The sequence below is a fragment of the Rattus norvegicus genome, chromosome 1 (assembly GCF_036323735.1).
Source record: "Rattus norvegicus strain BN/NHsdMcwi chromosome 1, GRCr8, whole genome shotgun sequence".
Classification (NCBI taxonomy): Eukaryota; Metazoa; Chordata; class Mammalia; order Rodentia; family Muridae; genus Rattus; species Rattus norvegicus.
Genome location: NC_086019.1, coordinates 257,577,808 through 257,597,500, shown reverse-complemented (window position 1 = coordinate 257,597,500; position 19,693 = coordinate 257,577,808). Strand labels below are relative to the sequence as shown.

Here is a 19,693-nt window from a genome sequence, read left to right as displayed (position 1 = left end):
CTGTTTTAGACATTTCTCCGAGGTTTGGCATCCTCATCTGGATGATAATCCTGTCTATATGGCAGAGGGGCTGGGAAGGTCTGATGGGATCACATTTGAGGAAACACCTTATGGTGACATCTGACCCTGAGAAGGTGAATGATGTATGCAAACGAACTCTAAAACTTTGGTGGATTCCTGTGGATTAGGCTAAAAACTCCTCAGATGCTTCTTCTGCCTGCTCCTATAAGCAAAAGCGTCTTTAAAGGGAAATTCTACTATTCTTGCCTTAGATGTCCTTTTTTCCCTGGGAGGCTTCATCATCCTCTACCATCTCTGTAAAAGTTCAGCTAAATCATAGGCATTTGGCTCCAAATTTTCATATTAGTAAAGAAAATCAAATGCAGTATTGAGGAGGTGGGAAAGAAGCTTTTCCATCCGATTCTTCATCTGAGCAAAGAGAAAAAGAGCCCCCTTAAAGTGCTATTTTGGAGGGCAAACAACCTTTCTTAGAAGTAGCAAAGCATAACGGGCCAAGTGCTCTAGCATCTACGGGCACCTTGTCACCCCAAGAGCCTCTGCCTGAGTAGGCACTCAGGCATGTCAATCACCCAGTGTATTCTCAGCCTTAAGTAATAAGAATGGTCACATTTCATTGTGGATTAGGCTAGAATAGATGGCCACTGTCAGGGTTACGAGGGAGACACTGGAATAATAACATTTGAAATGACAATAGAAAAGTGAGCAATAAAGGCAAGCAAGCTGCAGTCCTCCAAGCTGCAGGCTTTCCTGTCTCTCCTGGGCGTACTGCCCAGCAGATCACAGTGCGCAACTGGACAGATCTCACGGAGGAGAATCAGAAGCCATTCCCCATAAAGTTCTTATTCACCAGCTGTCCCATTGAGCCTTCATGGTATTCTGCTGATGCTTCACTGTTTTCATACACATCACTGCTCAGAGCATAGATAGACCTAGTTCAATCCCAACCCAACTCAAGCAATGGCTAGACCCTAATCTTTGAAAGACAGAATTCCTAGAGTTGTACAATTAATTAAAAAAAAAAAACAAAAATGAAAAGAAACAAAGAAAAATCCTCCCAGGGCAATAGGTGAGGCCAGTCATATAGATTACAATACATTTCTGATTCTTGTGATTCATAGGATTATTTGCTTACTCATTCATTCAATAATCCATCCACCCAATAAGAAAACATGGTTGAAGTCTATGTTAGTACAAACCTGATATAAACTATTAACACTCAAGAGATGTGACATAGAAACATCTCCCCTCACAGGAACAGAATGTAACCTCTGCACCTCTATACATGCATGTGCATGTGCATGCTTGTGCATGTGCATGCATGTACATTTGCATACATGTGCATTTGTGCCTATGTACCTGTGTATATGTGTGTGAGTGTGCATACATGTGTGTGTCTGTGTGTCTATGTGTATGTCTGTGTATGTCTGTGTGTGTCTATGTATGTCTGTGTGTGTGCCTTGTGTGTGTGTGCCTTGTGTGTGTGTCTGTGTGTATCTGTGTGTATCTGTATGTGTCTCTCTGTGTGTGTGCCTTGTGTGTATGTTTGTGTGTCTGTATGTATATCTGTGTATATCTGTGTGTGTATCTGTGTGTGTGTCTGTCTGTCTCTCTGTGTGTGTATGTGTGTGTGTGTGTGTGTGTGTGTGTGTGTGTGTGTGCATGTGTTCAACTCCACATGTCCTTATGCTCAGCTCCTGGCTGAAAAGCCAGGGTCTCCTGATGACTAGTATACCTACATTTACTCTCAGCATTTGCCCTGTGATCTCCTTAAAGACAAAGCATTCAATTCACTTTTTATCTTCTAAGATCCAACAGGATCTGATATATACTAGAGCCCTGAAGTGCTTTTAAAGGAATGAGCTATTAAACATGTAAAGTCTCCAAATCAAGATGAAAAGTCAATCGTGCCACACTATAGCCCTTTTCTCCATAGGTGACTCCACTGTGATAACAGCTCACAGATCTCAAATGTCCTCTTTCACTGTTTCTCTAGTAAGGTTCAACAGGAAGAGGAAGAATCCTTGTTCCAAATCTACTTCTTATTTTCAGAATTCCAACGGAATGTATAATTTTAGCATTCTATTTCATTTCATGAAATGAAAACACTAGTCAGCTTTAGGAAACCAACTAGGTATAAACTCTTTGCAAATTTGAAATTGAGATACAAAGAGCTTCCTGGTAACCTTTCCAGGATTCCTCCTCTGCTCTGAACATGCACAAATTCTACATTATTCTCACACAGGAGAAATTCATATGTAATAAAAAAATAAAAACAGCAGTATGTTCTTTTCCTCAAGTTCTGGTGGAAAACAAGAGCCACAGACTATTGCTTTTGGAGCATCTGGGAAGCCCTTCCCCATTCACCACCTTCAGAATAAGAGCCCATCCTTGGCACTCTGTTTTCTTTTTTTTTCTTTTCTTTTTTTTTAATAAACTATGGCTTCTAAAAGGAGCATCATCTTTATCTAAAATGCAGATTTAAATATATTAGCTTTTAGAAAGCTTACAGAACAATAGCTTACACACCCATCTCTCGTCCACTTAAATTTACTCCTTAAATTATCCCCCTTTTTCATTTCATACTAGTGGACCACTATCACCCTCCTCCTTCAGTTCTCCCCCTCCTCCACTCCTCTAATGATCTCTTTCTAGTTTTCTAACTTCTCTTGGTACTCAAAGTTGCACACACAAATATAAAACTTCAAAGCTAAACCCACATGTAATTGCTTGCTTTCTGGGTATAGGTTACCTCACTCAGCATATTTTTACTCTTCTGTGCATTTATTTCCTTTATTTCAGCTATAGATTTTGGAGAAATCAAGCTGGCACTGATCTAATAGCCTCTTTACTGATGGTATGGATTCAAAATGTCAGAAACTGTAATGTAGGCTTCCAAAGGAGAAAAGTCTTACCAAGATATGAGCCTTCCACATTACAGTAATTAATGGCCTATCAAGATATGTTTCTTTGTTCAATAGTGGCACTGATGTCTTAGCTGCAACCAACAGCTCTCTGCTTAAATTTAAGGACTACAAAATAGAAGTAAACTCATGCCTACTTCTTTAAACCTAATGAAGAACTTTTGACAGGAGAGTAAACCTCAGAGAACTACTATGCATTTGCTAAGTTGATATAATATTCAACTTCCTTCTAAATATTTATCTTTATACACAAGGATTATTCTTCTGATTTGAAATAAAGAGGTTAATAGAGTGAACATAACTGGTCAAAGTAAAGAGAATAAGGGACCGAGGAATGCTCATTCCCAAATTCTATATCACACAAATACACCCAATTCTCAGGGAACATCATTGAAGATGGGAGTAGAAATACTGTATGAGCTAGAGGACTTGGATGACTAGTGAGAATTAGCATCTTCTAAATAGGCAGGGCTACTGTACCCATGAACTCTAAACAGCCATGACAGCCTACACAGCACCAATGTAAGAGCAACCCAGTTGACATTGCATCATGAATACAGGAGGAACTCATAGCCTGTGGTAGTTTGAATAGGAATGGCCCCTGTAGACTAATATGTTTCAATGCTTGACCCTTTAAGAATGGCATTGTGGAGTAGGTATGGCCTTACTGAAGGAAGTATGCCACTGTGGGGGTGGGCTTTGAGGCCTCCTATGTGCAAGCTCTACTCAGTGTGATGCACAGTCTCCTTTTGCTGCCTGAAGACCAAGATGTAGAATTCTCACCTACCTCTCTAGCACCATGTCTGTCTGTATACCACCATGCTTCTTGCCATGATGAAAAAGAACTAAACCTCTGATCTGTATAACCCAGCCCCAATTAAATATTTTTCTTTTTAAGAGTTGTTGTGGTCATAGTGTCTGTTTACAGCAATAAAACCCAAACTAAGACAAAGCCCTGCTCCAAAATGAGGAACTACAAGACAGTAGACAAGCTGCTAGTGGGGGAGAGTCCATTTTCTTCAGTGATATGGCTCCTGGTAGGTTACCGCTTCATCAGTGGAACAGCCTTATACCTATAGACATAGAAGTTGCCCCAACTGGACTCAAATTATGTTTTAGAAAATTAAGAGAATTAGTAGAGGACATGAAGATGGGAGGGATGTATGGAGGAAGATCTTGGAAAAATTAGACAGGAACAAGGGATAAATATGATCAAAACATGTGATATTCAAAATAATAAAATTGAAAAAATTTAAAGCAAAACCCTACAATTATATAGTTTGTTTTGATGAATGCTTCTAAAACCACCTTAATTTTATGAAATAACTATGGTTTTTCACTCCAAATCTCTTATATGAAATACCCATGCTGCCTATTTGAAGCAAGAAAGAAGAGATACAGAAGCTCTGCTGAGCTCCTCTGCAAACTCATAGAAGGGAAGGACAACAGAACACTCTTTGATCCCTTTGTAAATGGTTTGGCACTGAGTTCTACCTATCTCCCCTCATGACCATGTAACAAGCTCAACTCCACATGAAGGGGGGAATTACTACCATTTAAGATTAGATGCACACAACATTTAAATGGTTGCCTTAAACAATTTAGAGAATACCGGGCAATGGAGAGATTACTGGGCACATGGTATTGTTCAAAGTCATGCCCAAGAGAAGTACATAAGAAGTTAAAATACATCTCACAATAGAGCATACAGAATGTATCAGGCTACAAGCTAAAGTGAACCAAAATAGGCAAGTCTCTCAACAAAAGAAAAATTAAAGAAAATACAGAATACTTGAATTTGGTAATATTGAGTGAGATTCTAGGGTCATGTCAGACTGCAATTGTAAAAGTAATGACATCTGGCTTACATAACATCATACATCCTCTTGAGTGCAGATGTTTATGCCCCATAGAACTTAAAATGAGAACCAAAGCTTTGTATTGTGCCACACTAGAGAAAGTCCTACAACGACAGAGAGCCTACTAAGGAAGAAAAGGACAAGGAATGATTTAAGAAAGTCATCTCATGTCCTAAAATTTTCAAACAAGAGTTTTGAGTTAAGAATAGAAGTATTACTATTATTTTATTCACTTCATGATTTGAAAAAATGTGAATCTTTGACATAGTATTCTGGGTTCCCCCCAGTGAACTAGACTGTTGGGGGGAGGGGGACAATGGGGGAGGGTGGGGAGGGGAACACCGATAAGAAAGGGGAGGGGGGAGGGGGATGTTTGCCCGGAAACTGGGAAAGGGAATAACACTCGAAATGTATATAAGAAATACTCAAGTTAATAATAAAAAAAATAAAAAGGAGACCCTTAAAAAAAAAGTATTCTGGGTTCCAAAGCTGAGTCATCTGTCCACTTTATTTATTCAAGTGGGGATAACAGGAAGTAGGGATTTCTCTATGAACTGGCTATCTGGATATTATCTGGCACATAGTAGGCACCATCAATGTTTTTTTTTTGTTTTTGGTTTTTTTTTTGTTTTCTTTGTTTGTTTGTTTGTTTGTTGGGTTTCGTTGGTTTTTTTCCCTGAACAAACTCTAGAGGAAGTCTTTATCTACATTGCATAATAAATGTCCCCAGGAAAGTTGTATTGTAACACAAGTCCAGCTTAAAGATATTTGTCACGAATGTGTTCTCCCTCCTATCTTGGTTGACATGTAGCAGTTCTGTTCTGGAGATGGCATCTACTCTTTCACTTCTGACCAGAGTGTCAGGCTGGGTCCAAATTGAACACTGAACAGATACTCATGAGTGAATGCTAAATCTCTCAAACCCACCAGAAACTTAACTTTCTTATGCTTGAGGTAAGGGGGATATATCCCTGTGTTAAAATTGTTAAAAATACCATTAGTCAATTAGGATATGAGACCCCGTGATTCTGTCAGTAGCTCTGTGGATTGATGGGTAAAAATTTAAACAATTTCATTTCATAGATGAGGAAACTCTGGCCTTGAGAAGAAATGTTTTCTTCTTGTACTCCCCAGTAAAGTGTTGAGTATATAAATGAAGGGAAACTGAGGTCTCCAGTCTATTCTCAGTCACAGTAAGGAAGTACTCACGTCATGATGTGGGTCTCTATTCCTGCCTCCACCAACGCACCATCCACGAAAAGAGGCAGCAATGTGAAACCATACTTGTCCCAGGAATGGCCCTCATCAAAACTCACCCTGAGGCAGAAACAAATACATGAAAGACACAGCTGAAAATAAAGTCACAATGTTTGACAACCATATTTTAGATATTAAAGTTTCCTCTTTATCTTGTTATCTGGCAATTTGGATAATCAATACTTAATCATCAACATCTCCCTATATCATAAGATTTGATCAAAATTTCTCTTCCCAGAATGAGCAGAAATGGCATCAGACCTGCAGAAATATTTTAGCATGTTAGAATTGAGAAAACACACACACACACACACACACACACACAAACACACACACGCGCACACATGTACACACTCAGGATGGCTCTATGGATTGGGTGTCACATTTCAAATACGAAGAATGAAACTGGAGGTTCAATTTATAGCACAATCAACTCAGCCTTTTGAGTTTCTGACAGAAATAAATTGAGTAGTGTGGGTTTGCCTTACAGAAAAGATGTGCATGTGTCTTTCAGATCAAACTTGGAAAAAAAAAGCAATTTCCTATTTGTTCAGAAGGCATGTTGGGACTACTCTACCTTTTCAATATCACTTTAAAGGATTTGTAGGAATGGCTAGTGTGCGTCTGGACTACTCAGAGATGCCCTGTTCCCGCTTCTGTGCAAGAGTTACATACAGGTCTGGTCCTTTCTGGATGCAGACTCTGCACTTCTTTAGAGGATGCTTCTAGTAGAAGGGACTGCAGCAATTCCATGCCTGCTTCCTTCTCTTTCTTGACAAGATCAAGTACCTCTCTATTTCTCGATTTAAGCAGACTATATAGCCCAAAGGTATGTTCTTGGCTTCTTAATCCTCTAGGGTCATTTTTGGCATGTCAAGTTCCTAAATCTTCCCTAGGTACACAATTTAAGATTTTTGAAATATATATGGGACTTTCCATATATTGAGGATTTTAAGCTCTTGGGGGTTAGAGAATGTACTTATTTTATTCTTTGAATGACCCCTTACACTTCAAGTATGCATCTTTGTGAGATGCTTCGTACTTTATATTATACATCATTTCAGAAAACGTGTCTGACTCTTACTAAACTGTGAACTTTTTTAGGTCAAGGACTGTTCCATTCATCATCATAGCCCCAAAAATCTTATCTGGACTAAGGAAATGTTAAATGATAATGCATGAAAAGAAAAGGAATGTGAAAGGTCCTCTTTTAGTCCATCCACTAAATTTTTCCAGTATGAATTCATTGACTTCCATATACTGGTTGTAGGAATCATCTTTCCTTTTAACAGCAAGCCACTCCATTCCCTTTTCTATTCCCTTTTGAATTTCTTGATTCTCCTGTTACTCCCTCTCTGGGTTCCTATCTTATCATTCTTTCAAAGTATACAAAATGGTACTGAAGATAACATCTTAACTCATCGAAGGTAGCCAATCTGAAAACAGTATTTAGGTTTATGGCATACCTTGATCCACAGCCATGAAAGAAAGTATCCATGAATTCCTAACTTTTGGCATTTATCACCTTGAATTTTAAGGTCTCAATTAATTCAGCCATTTAAAAATATGAGTTGAAAGCTAAGGCAGTGTTCAGCAAGATGAGAGGACCTGAACTTCTGTGGAAAGAGCATGATTCTAACTTACTTGCTACTCTATTCCAGAATTTGCTATAATAATAAAGGTAGTTGTAGGGTTTCATGTGGCCACTATCTACTTTGCTGTGTTTGGTAGTTCCAGGGGTTAAGGAAAAACATCATACGTTCTTGAAAATAGAAACCTCTCTTTTCAAGCCTGTTTGTTGATGTGACTCTAAGCAGATTGCTTACTGTTTCCATAGAATAATGACATGAGTTCAAGGCCTCCTCCCTTGCTTCATTGAAAATTTCCTCTCTGATAGAGATTAGCAACACTACTAGCTGACTTCAGTGAAGGCCACATGTATCTCAAGATGAGAGGTGCCCTCTTCTTATATGTTCACCAACAGGGGAAAGGGGAAGCTATTTTTACTTTATACAAAGAGAGGATGACACCATAAGGCAGAAGATGAGGTCACATTGTACTTTTCAGCATGAAGACAAAGCCAAGTGCAAACAGAAAGAGAAACTAAGCTGAAGCTCTGCTGTATGGCATAATCTCCATGGAAGGATCTGAGTCATGGGCTAGAGGGAAGAACGGTGGCAGCAGATACCTAAAGACTAGTCCAGGAAGGGCAGGCAGCCTGTGCAAGAAGAGTCCAAGGAAGACATAAACTAAGGGGAACAAATGCACAGTCTCTAGAGGCAGAGTGAGGAAGGACTCCACTGACCTTCGTTAATGATCCAGGGGATATTTAGAAGCCTACAATTGTGTCATGTGGATGCATCCTGAGAAAAGTGATTTCTAGCACTTGGATTTTTTAAGCTGAGGCAGTTAAAAAGGAATAAAACTCCTGAAAGAAACTCTAGGAAACACAATAAAAACTTAATGTCCTTTCTAGAAGAACTTTGGGCCTGGATTGCCTATCATTAGTGATGGCTGGGACTCTGCAAATAGTCAGAGATAACCGCATTGAATGTTATTCCCAAGGGATTCTTATTTTCCTCCCCACATCGATAGCTCATTAATGTCCATGACAGAGCAATTGGGAATCCCACATTAAGTCTATATGTGAAATTGAAATCAGTAAGATTGCCAATATTCAAGGAGAGAGAAAATTTCTGAGTGACCTCCACATAATGGCAATACAGGAAAACAGATAGCAAATGATAGAAGCTCATCTGATCAAATGACTCGTGCTCACAGTGTGCCTCAGCTAACTGTGCCCTCAGTCGTAAAACTAGAGCGGTATTTCCAGAGAGGAGAGTGAAGGAAAGCAGTTGATGCACATCAACAATGCAATTTGTAGTTGATTTGAAGAGACAAAAAAAAAAGCCAATAAACTGATGCAAAGACAAGTTAGCAATGAGTCATAATGATGTAACGTGGTCTGCTGGTGACTACAATTCCTACCCAAAAGAGGTAGCATAAATGGAGATCTAATAACAGTAAGAAAAAAGATACAGAAGTGTGTAGGGGAAGTATATCACAGAGCAAACATCTATTGTGGAGTGGACCTACTTTCTGAGCACAAAGACGGTCAGTGGTAATGCAGAGTGGAAAGAAGCAGAATCTGTAATTGAGGGTGAACGCCATCATAGAGGGTTTTGTCTCCAGATAAAAGGAGAGGTATGATGCGGTCCAAACATTAAAAGACAAATTTTACTTCTCTATGGTGAATAGAGTGTCTGGACTCAAAGTGGTTGCAAGTAGATGAATGGCAAAGTTAGACATAGGTAATTACAAAAGGCCAAGTAAGACATGGGTCTAGATAAAGGTTACTACAGAGAACAGACACAGCAAGAGAAAGAAGTCAATAGGGTTTGATGATAAAATATATACAGTCTGAATAAACATAATTAATAAATGATGAAAGCTATTGCTTGTGGTATTTCAGCAATGAAAGGAGGAATGCAGAGAGTAGAGGAGACACAAGATTTGGTTTTCCATTTTCAGTTCTGGTCCCTGTGTAGATGTTTTATAGCCTTTCATGTTTTGGCATTGACATTGTCAGAGAGTCCTTTGGATAGATGGCTCTGGCTTTCTGATCAGGGTTGTGATTTATAAGATAGGATCAACTTAAAAGTGGAATATGTGTGGACTGGAGAGATGGCTCTTTACTTAAGAACACTGGCTGCTCTTCCATAATATACTGGTCTGATTCCCAGCACCCCAAAGGAGGCTCAGCACCAGCTGGGACTCCATTGCAAGTGATCTTCTGCCCCCTTCTTGCCTCCTTGAGCACCGGGCACACGCATGGTGCATAGGCATAAACGCGGGGAAAATACAGTGATAGAATAGAATATAAAAATTTATATTTTTCAATTTCAATCAGAGTTTATTTTCTTTTATAAAAGACCTGACAAACAGTGTGATTTAAGGTGGAAGACAAACTAGCTTAGAAACAGATAATATGAATTTTAGACAGCACGGTTACGAAAAGAAAGAAAGAAAGAAAAAAAAAACAGACCGAAGCTGAATTAATTACCATTTCATTCCAACTTACTTTTTTAGTAAAAAGTTTTTCACATACTTAAAAGAATGTGCTGGTTACTCACAATAAAAGCAATATGATGTCCATGAATGAATTTAGAGAGAATGTAGAATTTAGTTAGAATTTAGAGAGAATACATGAACCCATCAGTTTTTAAAGAGAGAATAAGGAAACATAATTTTCCATTCCTGTCATGTTCTATAAAGGATAGTCTAGTATTCACATACAGAATGTAAACCCTCATTCTTGTTGCTCTGCTCAACCCTGTACCCCAGCCTCTCTAGTAGTGCTAGAGGTATACAATGAGCAGTCAACGAAGGACAAATGGACAAGCTGGTAATACTGTCTTGACTTGCATATTTATATATTCATGAAAACAGAATGGCTAGAAAAACAAATATCTAGTTGTCCTTCCAATTATGCAGTCTAAAAGTCTGTATACCTAGAGCATTGGGCAAAAAATCCTAAGTCAGTTCATTCTGCTCAGCATTGAACTTTCCCCCCAAAAACAACTAAAGCCACGGGAGAAGATGAGAACTCTCTGCTTGAGGATTTACTACGTGGGCAGCACTGTTTTATTATCTTGGAATGTTGTTTCCCTTAAGGTGTCAGAGGATGATCTACCATACTAGACATTATGTTAGACTATCCAGTCCAGCTAGGACCCTTTAATAATCTGTGTATCTTTCACTACATAGGATTAACATGGGGGAAGAAGAGAATTTCTGAAAAAAAAAATGACAAAAGTCCTTCCTAGAGGTCCATGACAACGGTAGAGGCCAATGGTCACCGAGAATCAGCTTTCTTTCCCCTCGTAAGGCAGATTGCTTCCTTTCGTCTTAGTGCACATGCAGGAGGTATATTGTGCTGGCCACCTGAAAGTTCTTCAGAGCAACCCATGCAGTGTTCTCTCTCAGAGACATGCACTGGGCAGAACGTTTGCGTTTTCACAGAAATGTGTCTCTGAACAGAACAAAGCCCTGGTGCTCAAAACCATAGATGGGTGAATGAAGCAACACCAGAGGCCAGGTGATGCTTCCCTTTCTGTCTCCAAGAACATGGCATTAAATGCAAACTGGAAGGGCCTGTCAGGTCTCAGCAGCGTATCACACCTCAGGCCACCTCAATCCACCTCAGCCTACCTCAACCCACCTGCCAGTTAGACACCCTGTCCATGGTGAGTTTTCACTGGAAAACTGCATTCAGTAGGACTCTATGGCTCATTTCCCTCTAACATTTCCAAGACACAGAGGTAAAACAGGATGGAGGGTTTACCTGAAACAGTACTGAGGCTCTAATGTCTGGGCATCCAAAGTTCCATGGTCACACATGGACGGGTCGACCTGTACACTGTTATGTCTTCATGCCTATATAGCTACATATCATTTCAATTTGCAGAAATGCCATGCCTTGTTAGCTTAGGCAAAGTTTACCCCACTTTTTTTTTATGATTCCTATTTTCTCTGTAAAACAATGTAGCTACGATTTAGCTCTAAGCATCTCTATAGCATTGGGAGAAGCTAGGTAAGCTAATCCTTTTATCTTGTGAATATACATACACATCCGTATGCAAAATAATGTCAATCTGAGGTCCATAAGAGAGCATCACAATGAACTGACTACTTAATCTTTCTTCATCTTAAAACGTATTTTAAAAAAATAAAATCCTTGAGTTTGCAACCTAATTAGAAGCTATTAGTAAGGAACTGTATTTGAGTTTCAAAAGCTTGAAAGAAGCAAAAATTAGCCAGTCATATTTACAAGAAAACACTGAAGATAATGGCACGGTTAAGCCCTTACAAAACACTCCTAAAGTGTTAAAAAAGAAAACAAACAGAAATCAATCACTCAAAAAACAAACAAAAAACCCAACAACAACAACAAAACTCACAAAGGACAATTTCTGAATAAATTCTTATTTGTTGTAGCTCCTTCTCACACACATTCAATAGCTGGCACTTAGACACTTGAAAGTGCAAATGATTTCTTTTTTCCTGAGAACTGAATTGGTGGATTGGTAAGTAAATAGAAATCCTCATCCCTGTCTATGTTCAGGGAACATCACTATCAACTTCTTTTAAAAGCAGACAATGATCTTAAAAGCCTGGTTTAAAAATAACATTAAAATTTTTTACGTGAGGGTAGGTAAACAAACGGTATCATTTTGTAAGAGAAATTCAATATGAATATAGTTATTTTATAATCTCCACACATTTTTCATATATTTTACTTTAAAAATGAAAAATCTGACACATGATATTTATACAATGTATGCAATGGTTGATTCACTTGTGTACTAGATAATGATACAATTGGTGTTATCAGCATAGCCACCACAGTAAACTTCTACCATTGATTTATGATGAGTACATTTAATTTTCTCCATTCAATGAATAATGATACCATTAATACTACATTTAACAGGACAATCTCAAATTTTCATTGATAATTTTGAGTGATGTGGTTGCTCCTGACTATAGATCCCTACATGAATTCTTAATAATTTTTATAACTTAGGCCATTTTCCTCCAATATCTCCAAGACAAGTTCTTCCTTTGAAAGTGAATCTTTGGAAGGAAACTTCTACAGCTCAAATTGAATGGTTAGATGCAAGGAAGGCTAAGGGTTTTTATTTGTTTGTTTGTTTGGTTGGTTGGTTGGTTGGTTGGTTTTTCTAATTCTTTTCTATTGAGAATAGATACTTTCTCATACAGTATATCCTAATTAGAGTTTCTCCTCCCTCTACATCTCAGTTTCTTTCCACTCCTCTCCCTTCAGATCCACACCCTTTCTGTTTCCTTTTTAAAAAAAGAGCAGGCTTCAAAGAAATAACAACTAAACGAGTTTTATGAGAGGTGAAATTCTCTTTAACCTCTTGGTACCATGATCTCCTTGCCTACTTTATATGCTAACTTTCTTTTCCTTCATCAAAATGAAACACCAACAAACTCTTCTTTCTCTCAGTCTAAGGAGAATTCTCCGTAGGAAGTTCTCAAAAGCAAGGAGAAACATACAGCCCTGATCCCATAATCCAGGAGAAAGAGAAGAGAGGGATAGCCAAGCCCTATCAGCTTCTACATTCTTTTTCTAAGACCTAAAGGGAAAGAATTACCTAAGCTATGTTTTCATATAAGAAGTCATCTGCCGTTATTAACATGGTTCCTAAAACGTAAAGATTAAGCCAGGAAACAATGTCTCACATGGTTAAAAATAAATGAGCCTCAGGACTTACTCTCTTCTTTGTCAGTGCAAGGTCCACTCTATCCTCCACAGGTAGCAATGAGCCTTGAAACTTGCAGGGATGACCACCCTTAACAGTTTGAAGTGACATTTAGTGTTTTCTCAATCCTGCTGCCTTTTGCAATTCCCATCTTTTTCTGAGCACTCCATACTTTCCCTGAATGGTACCCTCAAGACAATTTTCACTTCTCTCCTTTGCCTCTCACTGCTCTTAACTCCTAGTAGCCTTCCTCCAAACATCAGTTTCATGTGGCCTTCTACAGGACGGCCCCTGTCTAGTATTACACAGTCAGCCTCTTATAACAGACATCACTTTGGGGTAATCTAAAATTCATATATCAACTCTAATCTCTCAGCAGGCTGGAACCATGTCCCAGCCATTGTATTCCTTATCATGCCTAAAACATCAACAGTTAACATGCAGGAGCTCCAGTGGTCCCTTCAATTAACACCTGTGCACCAACACTTTGAAAAAGGTATTTAATGTACTTGTGTTTTTAAATCATTATATCGGCAATTTAAAAAACACTCACACATGTAGGGCTGAACTGAATAATTCATTGGAGCAGCTTAGAACAGTGTCTGGAATGTAACATTCCTTCAACAAACCCAGACTATTATTAAGCAGCAAATGGATGATAATTATATTGGGAATTTTCACAGGCTTACCCTTAGGCTAGTATAGCAATTTTCTTGAAAGAAACTCCACATATCTCTAAAGATTATTTATACAAGCTTCTTGTAAAATAATATGGTAGTGGATGTAACTATTCTACCTTGTGCTAATGAAGCTATAGGATTTTGACAACCTTTTAGCATCTTTCAACCTAAACGTGACAATTCCTTATGGTTCAAAACACAAACGAAACAAAGTCTTATTGAGGTGGCTTAAGATCAACCCTGCTTCAAATACAACCAGATGTTTTCTCCTAAATTCTTAGTCTAAAACTTTTGACCTTATTGATAACCAAAGCCCCAGTTGAAGCTGTCCATGGTGAATGCCACCATTTATGCTTTAACTAGCCTCACCTGCAAATAACCATTTAGCCGAATATGAACTTACCTCTTCAAGATAGTCGCACACAAGACATTCATCCACCCTTTGTCAAAATCCTGAATCATCAGTAGGTCCTCTCAACATATATTCTTGGTTCACTCTTTGTCCTCATTAATGAATTAGAATAGGTTTTCTGAGCCCCATTACACTATCATTCATTCATCCATCGATTCATTCATTCATTCATTTACGTACATACATTCATAACTGCTACAAAATCTTCCAACTCTACTTCTGCTTTAAACTTACTCTAATACTGGCTTTCCAAGCCACTTAGTCCCTTACTACTTTTTGCTCCATATCTTATTTGATCTATTAAAGATTTTGATTCTATTATCACCTATCTCCTTAGCATCCATGAAGATATTTTCTCATGGGTTTCTACATTCTCGGCTATATCTCTTTTATCTACTCTAAAGACTGGTTTCACCAAGGCTTTTCTTACTGGAGTTCCTGGTTTGCCCTCATTGTCCAGACTTTCTTACAGTAGTAAGCCTACAAAATGGCTCACTCCCAAATTCCTTACAGCTACAAATCTAGAGTATCAGTCCACTTAACTCTCTTCATCTTTAGATGCATATACATGACACCTGAGTGTCATTTATGGCAGGACAGCTATAGAATCATAAACTAAACTCTTTTTAAACTAAACTCAGGATCTGTTACATAAACCCAAATAGCCCTTCAGAGCAACTTCCATCTCTCATATTTTTTATTCTAAATCAAGACTATGTGGGCTTGTTGATCCTTCCTTTCTGCCTTAACTGACCACCCATTTGTATTACCTGACCTCATTCATCACATGCCCCTATCTGAATTATCTGGTACACTATTACTACCTATGAGGTAGATGATATAAGGATATTAAAAAAGAGGAGTAAAGAAAAAAACCAGTGGGCTGCTGAGAAAATGGAAGAGAATGTAAGCCATTCAGAATAGCTTGTGCCAACCTTCTACATCGAAGAGCTGCTCATTAGTAGGGTAGGGGACTGTTCTTACCACAAATGCCTGACTGGCAGAGGTGTGTGTTTCATGGCCACCAGAGCACCACCCCAGTCTAGGAACCACACATTGTATTCTTCATCAAAGATCTGGAACAACAGCAATCATAGCAATGGTTGACATTTGCAGTGCTTAACAGTTTGCAGTTTTTCGAATGCATTGTTCCACTTAGATTCTGAGCCTTCCAGTCATCATATTGATAGTCTGGCAAGTATTATATTATCTGCATTTGATAGATTAAAAATCCAATGTGAACCAATTTATCATAAGAAGGTGAGGTGATATGGTGCATGCTCTACTAGGTACTGGTAGAGGTGTGTGTTTTGTGGCCCTCCCAAAAGATTATGATTTCAAAGAAATTTCCCTAAGCATCTTTGTAAGTTACTTCTCTGATCTGTGTTCCTCTGTCTCTATGCCGTTTTAATGTTTATTTCCCTAGGACTCAAAAGAAAATGTCTCCAAACCCTCAAAAAATTGAACAATTATGCCTTCCTAGATTCTTCTACAAGTTGGAAGAAGACCCAACTTTGCTGCCCATGAACCACTTTTTTTTTTTTGGTTCTTTTTTTTCGGAGCTGGGGACCGAACCCAGGGCCTTGCACTTCCTAGGCAAGCGCTCTACCACTGAGCTAAATCCCCAACCCCCCATGAACCACTTTTAAAAATATTCCTTAAAATATGGTTCTTCCAGGGTCTTAAGTCAAGTCAGTATCTGAGCTATTCATCTATATCTTATTAAACTATCAATTCACTACTCCACTGATTCAATGTTTCATATCTCTATTTTTTATAGATAGTTATTAAGCACCAGCAAAATACCAGAGTCTCAAAGAAGATGTGCTCAGATCTAACTCTACATATACCAAGGATTATGCCTTGTATGATTCTATCTTGAAGCAGGAACAGTATTTATTTAACAAAGAACACTAGTTTCAGAATTCATAGAAGAAAGCAGACATTGGGAATTCCGGTGCTGGCTCATGTGATAACTAGATGCAGATGGTGAATTGGGAGAAGAGGACTAGAAGAGTTTAAGCAGAAGTAGGCAGATGGGGGCTGGAGAGATGGTTCAGTGGTTAGGAGCACTTACTGCTCTTTCAGTAGTCCTGAGTTCAATTCCCAGCAACCACATGGTGGCTCTCAACCATCTGTAATGGGATCCAATGCCATCTTCTCATATGTCTGATAGTGTACTCACATACATAAATAAATCATTAAAAAAGGAGGAGGAGGAAGAGGGGAGAGGTGAGGGAGGAGGAGGAAGAGGAGGAGAAGGAAGAGGAGGGGGAGGAAGAGGGCGGAGGAGGAGGGGGAGGAGGAGGAAGAGGAAGGGGAGGAAGAGGAAGGGGAGGAAGAGAAGGAGGAGGAGGAGAAGGAGAAGAAGGAGGAGGAGAAGAAGAAGAAGAAGAAGAAGAAGAAGAAGAAGAAGAAGAGGAAGAGGAAGAGGAAGAGGAAGAGGAAGAGGAAGAGGAAGAAGAAGAAGAAGAAGAAGAAGAAGAAGAAGAAGAAGAAGAAGAAGAAGAAGAAGAAGAAGAAGAAGAAGAAGAAGAAGAAAGGGGTAGGAATAACATGATCTTCTGCACATATGAACACTGCAAACAAGTAAGCTTTTCAGTCCCGGAATTCTTTCTATTCCTTCTTCAAATTTACTCTTTCAGTTAAAAAATAATGCCTTACTAATGGCCAGTCTTAATAGGCAATGGACCTAAGGCTGCAATTCACATATGAGACAGAAAGGCATCATCTACAGTGCTAGTCAGAGGATGGCTCTGTGATCAGTAATGTGATAGAGATGCAGGACTGAAGCCAAGGAGGAGAAGAAAGTGGTCCTCACACTTTCTTCTTAATAATGTTATCCTAGCCACTGCTAGGTCTTTCTTTGCCAGGCACTGATGTGAAAAGTATAAGTCTGATAGTTTGAGAAAGGGGAGAAGCAAGCGAAGATGGTAATAGCACAGGGAAGGAATCCGACTATGGCAATTGGCCAGGTAAGGTATTTCCTTAGGTTCTTAAGCAATGATGGTTCTTTATATTGGATAAGTTTGCTTTTCAGCTCCTGACCTCTTTTGGCCTTTGCAATAGGTTATCTCACATTCAGAAGGTTGGCGCCTGTTCACATGCTGTTCCCTAGACACTTGATTACAGCGTTTGGAGCAGGATCTGACATATTCGTCATTGCATATTGTATAGTACTTAAAATAGCTGTTGCAGCTGTTAAGTGCCTGGCAATGGATTTATGCTGGTGGTAATGGCTGCATTGGCAGCGAAGGTGACAATGATGCTGGCAGTGGTGAGACCAAGCTTTAATTTGACCATCCAATTGGCACATGACCAGCAAGACCCCTAATAGTGAATTCCTCTGCATCGAGATACCCAGTGCCTTTCCTTTCTCTTCCTCAGGCAGAATTTTTATTTTTATGACGTAGTAAGGTATCGCCTCTAAGTATTTCCCAGTTTCCCCAATAGAACTAACTCTTCATTCTTCTTCCCGTTATAGTAAGACTACTAAAATAATAAATCACCTTGAACTATATTTAGTTTTACGTGAAATTATTTCCTCCATTTAATTTTGAACCCCTTAAAGGAAGGAATGTCAAATCTTAAGGATTTTGCCTGGCAGCTTGCTGACATTAAATATGTCTGTGTTGACTAATATAGTAGTCACCTACATTAAACTTAAGTAAAAAATTCAGTTCGCACTCAGCATATATCAAATACACAGTGGCTGTGTAGGGCACCGCTATCATCACTCCAAGGTCTATTGTTTGTAACACTGAACTGATTTTTCTTGTAGATATATGTGTATTAAGCTGTCTTATAGTTACTGATGACTGAGCCTATATAACTCTTAAATTATCACTGACTTCCATGGCTTTTCTGGTTTCAACATTCTAATCCTTTCACTTTAAAGATAAAGAAGCCAATTGAGGAAGTTGATGAGAACTGCTTGCCAAGATTCCTTGGCACACCAATGACAGAGACAGCTTCATAAGTGTATCCCCAGGAACCAGAACAACATTTAGCATCCAGAGATGCTGAAGGGACTATATAACCATCGAGCACAAGTCAAGGTTTTTCCTTTCCAGGCTCAGGATTCCTCCCACTCACCACGACCCCTCTAAACTGCCAGTCAGATCCATTAAACTTGTTAGCTAGTCAAAGATTTTTTTTTCAACTACAAAGTCATAAGGAGTTTCAGTATCTGCAGGAAGGGAGATGCTGGCAGACTTTCCTAATCTTCCACTCACCTGTCTCCATGTGTTGCCCCCATCAGAGGAGATGAACACACCGATATCCGTATAAGAGAGTTCTGAGCCAATATTGCCTGAAAGATAAAAAAGATCATTTGAAATTTTCAGGAAGTTTATGTTTTGAGTTTGTTCAGGGTTAGAGGAAGAGCATCAGAGTAAAGATACCCCAAAGGATGCTTACAGCTAATTCTTGAACAGAATACTTTCTAGAGATCACCTAAAAATAAAAACCCAGCAGGAAAAAAAACATTATGAGAAAAGTAAGTGAACATTGTGACACAAATTCATCTTTACATGGTAGGACTCCGGGACTAGATATTGAAGAAAGGGAGAATTATTTACCCTGACTACCTCGACTGTTTCAAACTTCTCCTGAGTGATGTACACTGAAGCTGGTGAAGTGCTGTGTCTTGCTTCTGCCTTTGGGGTAGCCAGGCTCACTGCCCATTGGACTGGACTAGAGGAATGGAAGCTTAGCTGGGATAGTGGGGTACGAGGACTTTGGTTGGTGGGAGTGCCCTGATGAATAACATTCACTGCAGTAATAGCTTCAGAGAGCTGCTTCAGTTCATTGGAGGGAACAAAGGCTATTTACACCTTTAAAGGGTGAGTAGGGGCCACTATAGTGAGTGTACATCACTGGCCTGGGCCAGGATGTTGGGGATGCCTCATTTGCATGAGAAGGAATTCCAGGCCCCACTAGACATGACCTTATAAGGCCTGTCACCAGGACAAATATCCTTTCCCATTTTAAGATTAAAAAATACCCTAAATATGTAAGAGTTTATCATATTGGTTAGTATTTTTTTTCATTAAACATAGTAGGAAGGGAATGTTATCTCCCACACATCTGTAACCTAAATAAGAGCACAATAAAAATGCAATAATGAAAATGTTAATTGAGCTCCTGACATTTAATACTTCAAAATGAGAAATTAAACCCAGGCTATAGAGCTTGTCAAGCTCCCATCAGCATCAAGGAGCACGCAGCTAGCCAACTTGTTTTGACACTCTGG

The 19,693-nt window shown here is 39.0% G+C and overlaps 1 protein-coding gene across 1 annotated transcript in view; it reads right to left on the bottom strand.

The window, feature by feature from the left end:
- Sorcs3 (sortilin-related VPS10 domain containing receptor 3) overlaps positions 1–19,693 on the bottom strand; it is a 634,818-nt gene that overhangs the window by 77,759 nt on the left and 537,366 nt on the right. The window contains exons 12-14 of the mRNA NM_001106367.3: positions 18,675–18,751; positions 15,424–15,515; positions 6,011–6,118 (exon numbers count right to left, since the gene is read on the bottom strand). Coding sequence (NP_001099837.2) covers positions 6,011–6,118; positions 15,424–15,515; positions 18,675–18,751 — 277 coding nt within the window. The remainder of the gene's footprint in view (positions 1–6,010; positions 6,119–15,423; positions 15,516–18,674; positions 18,752–19,693) is intronic.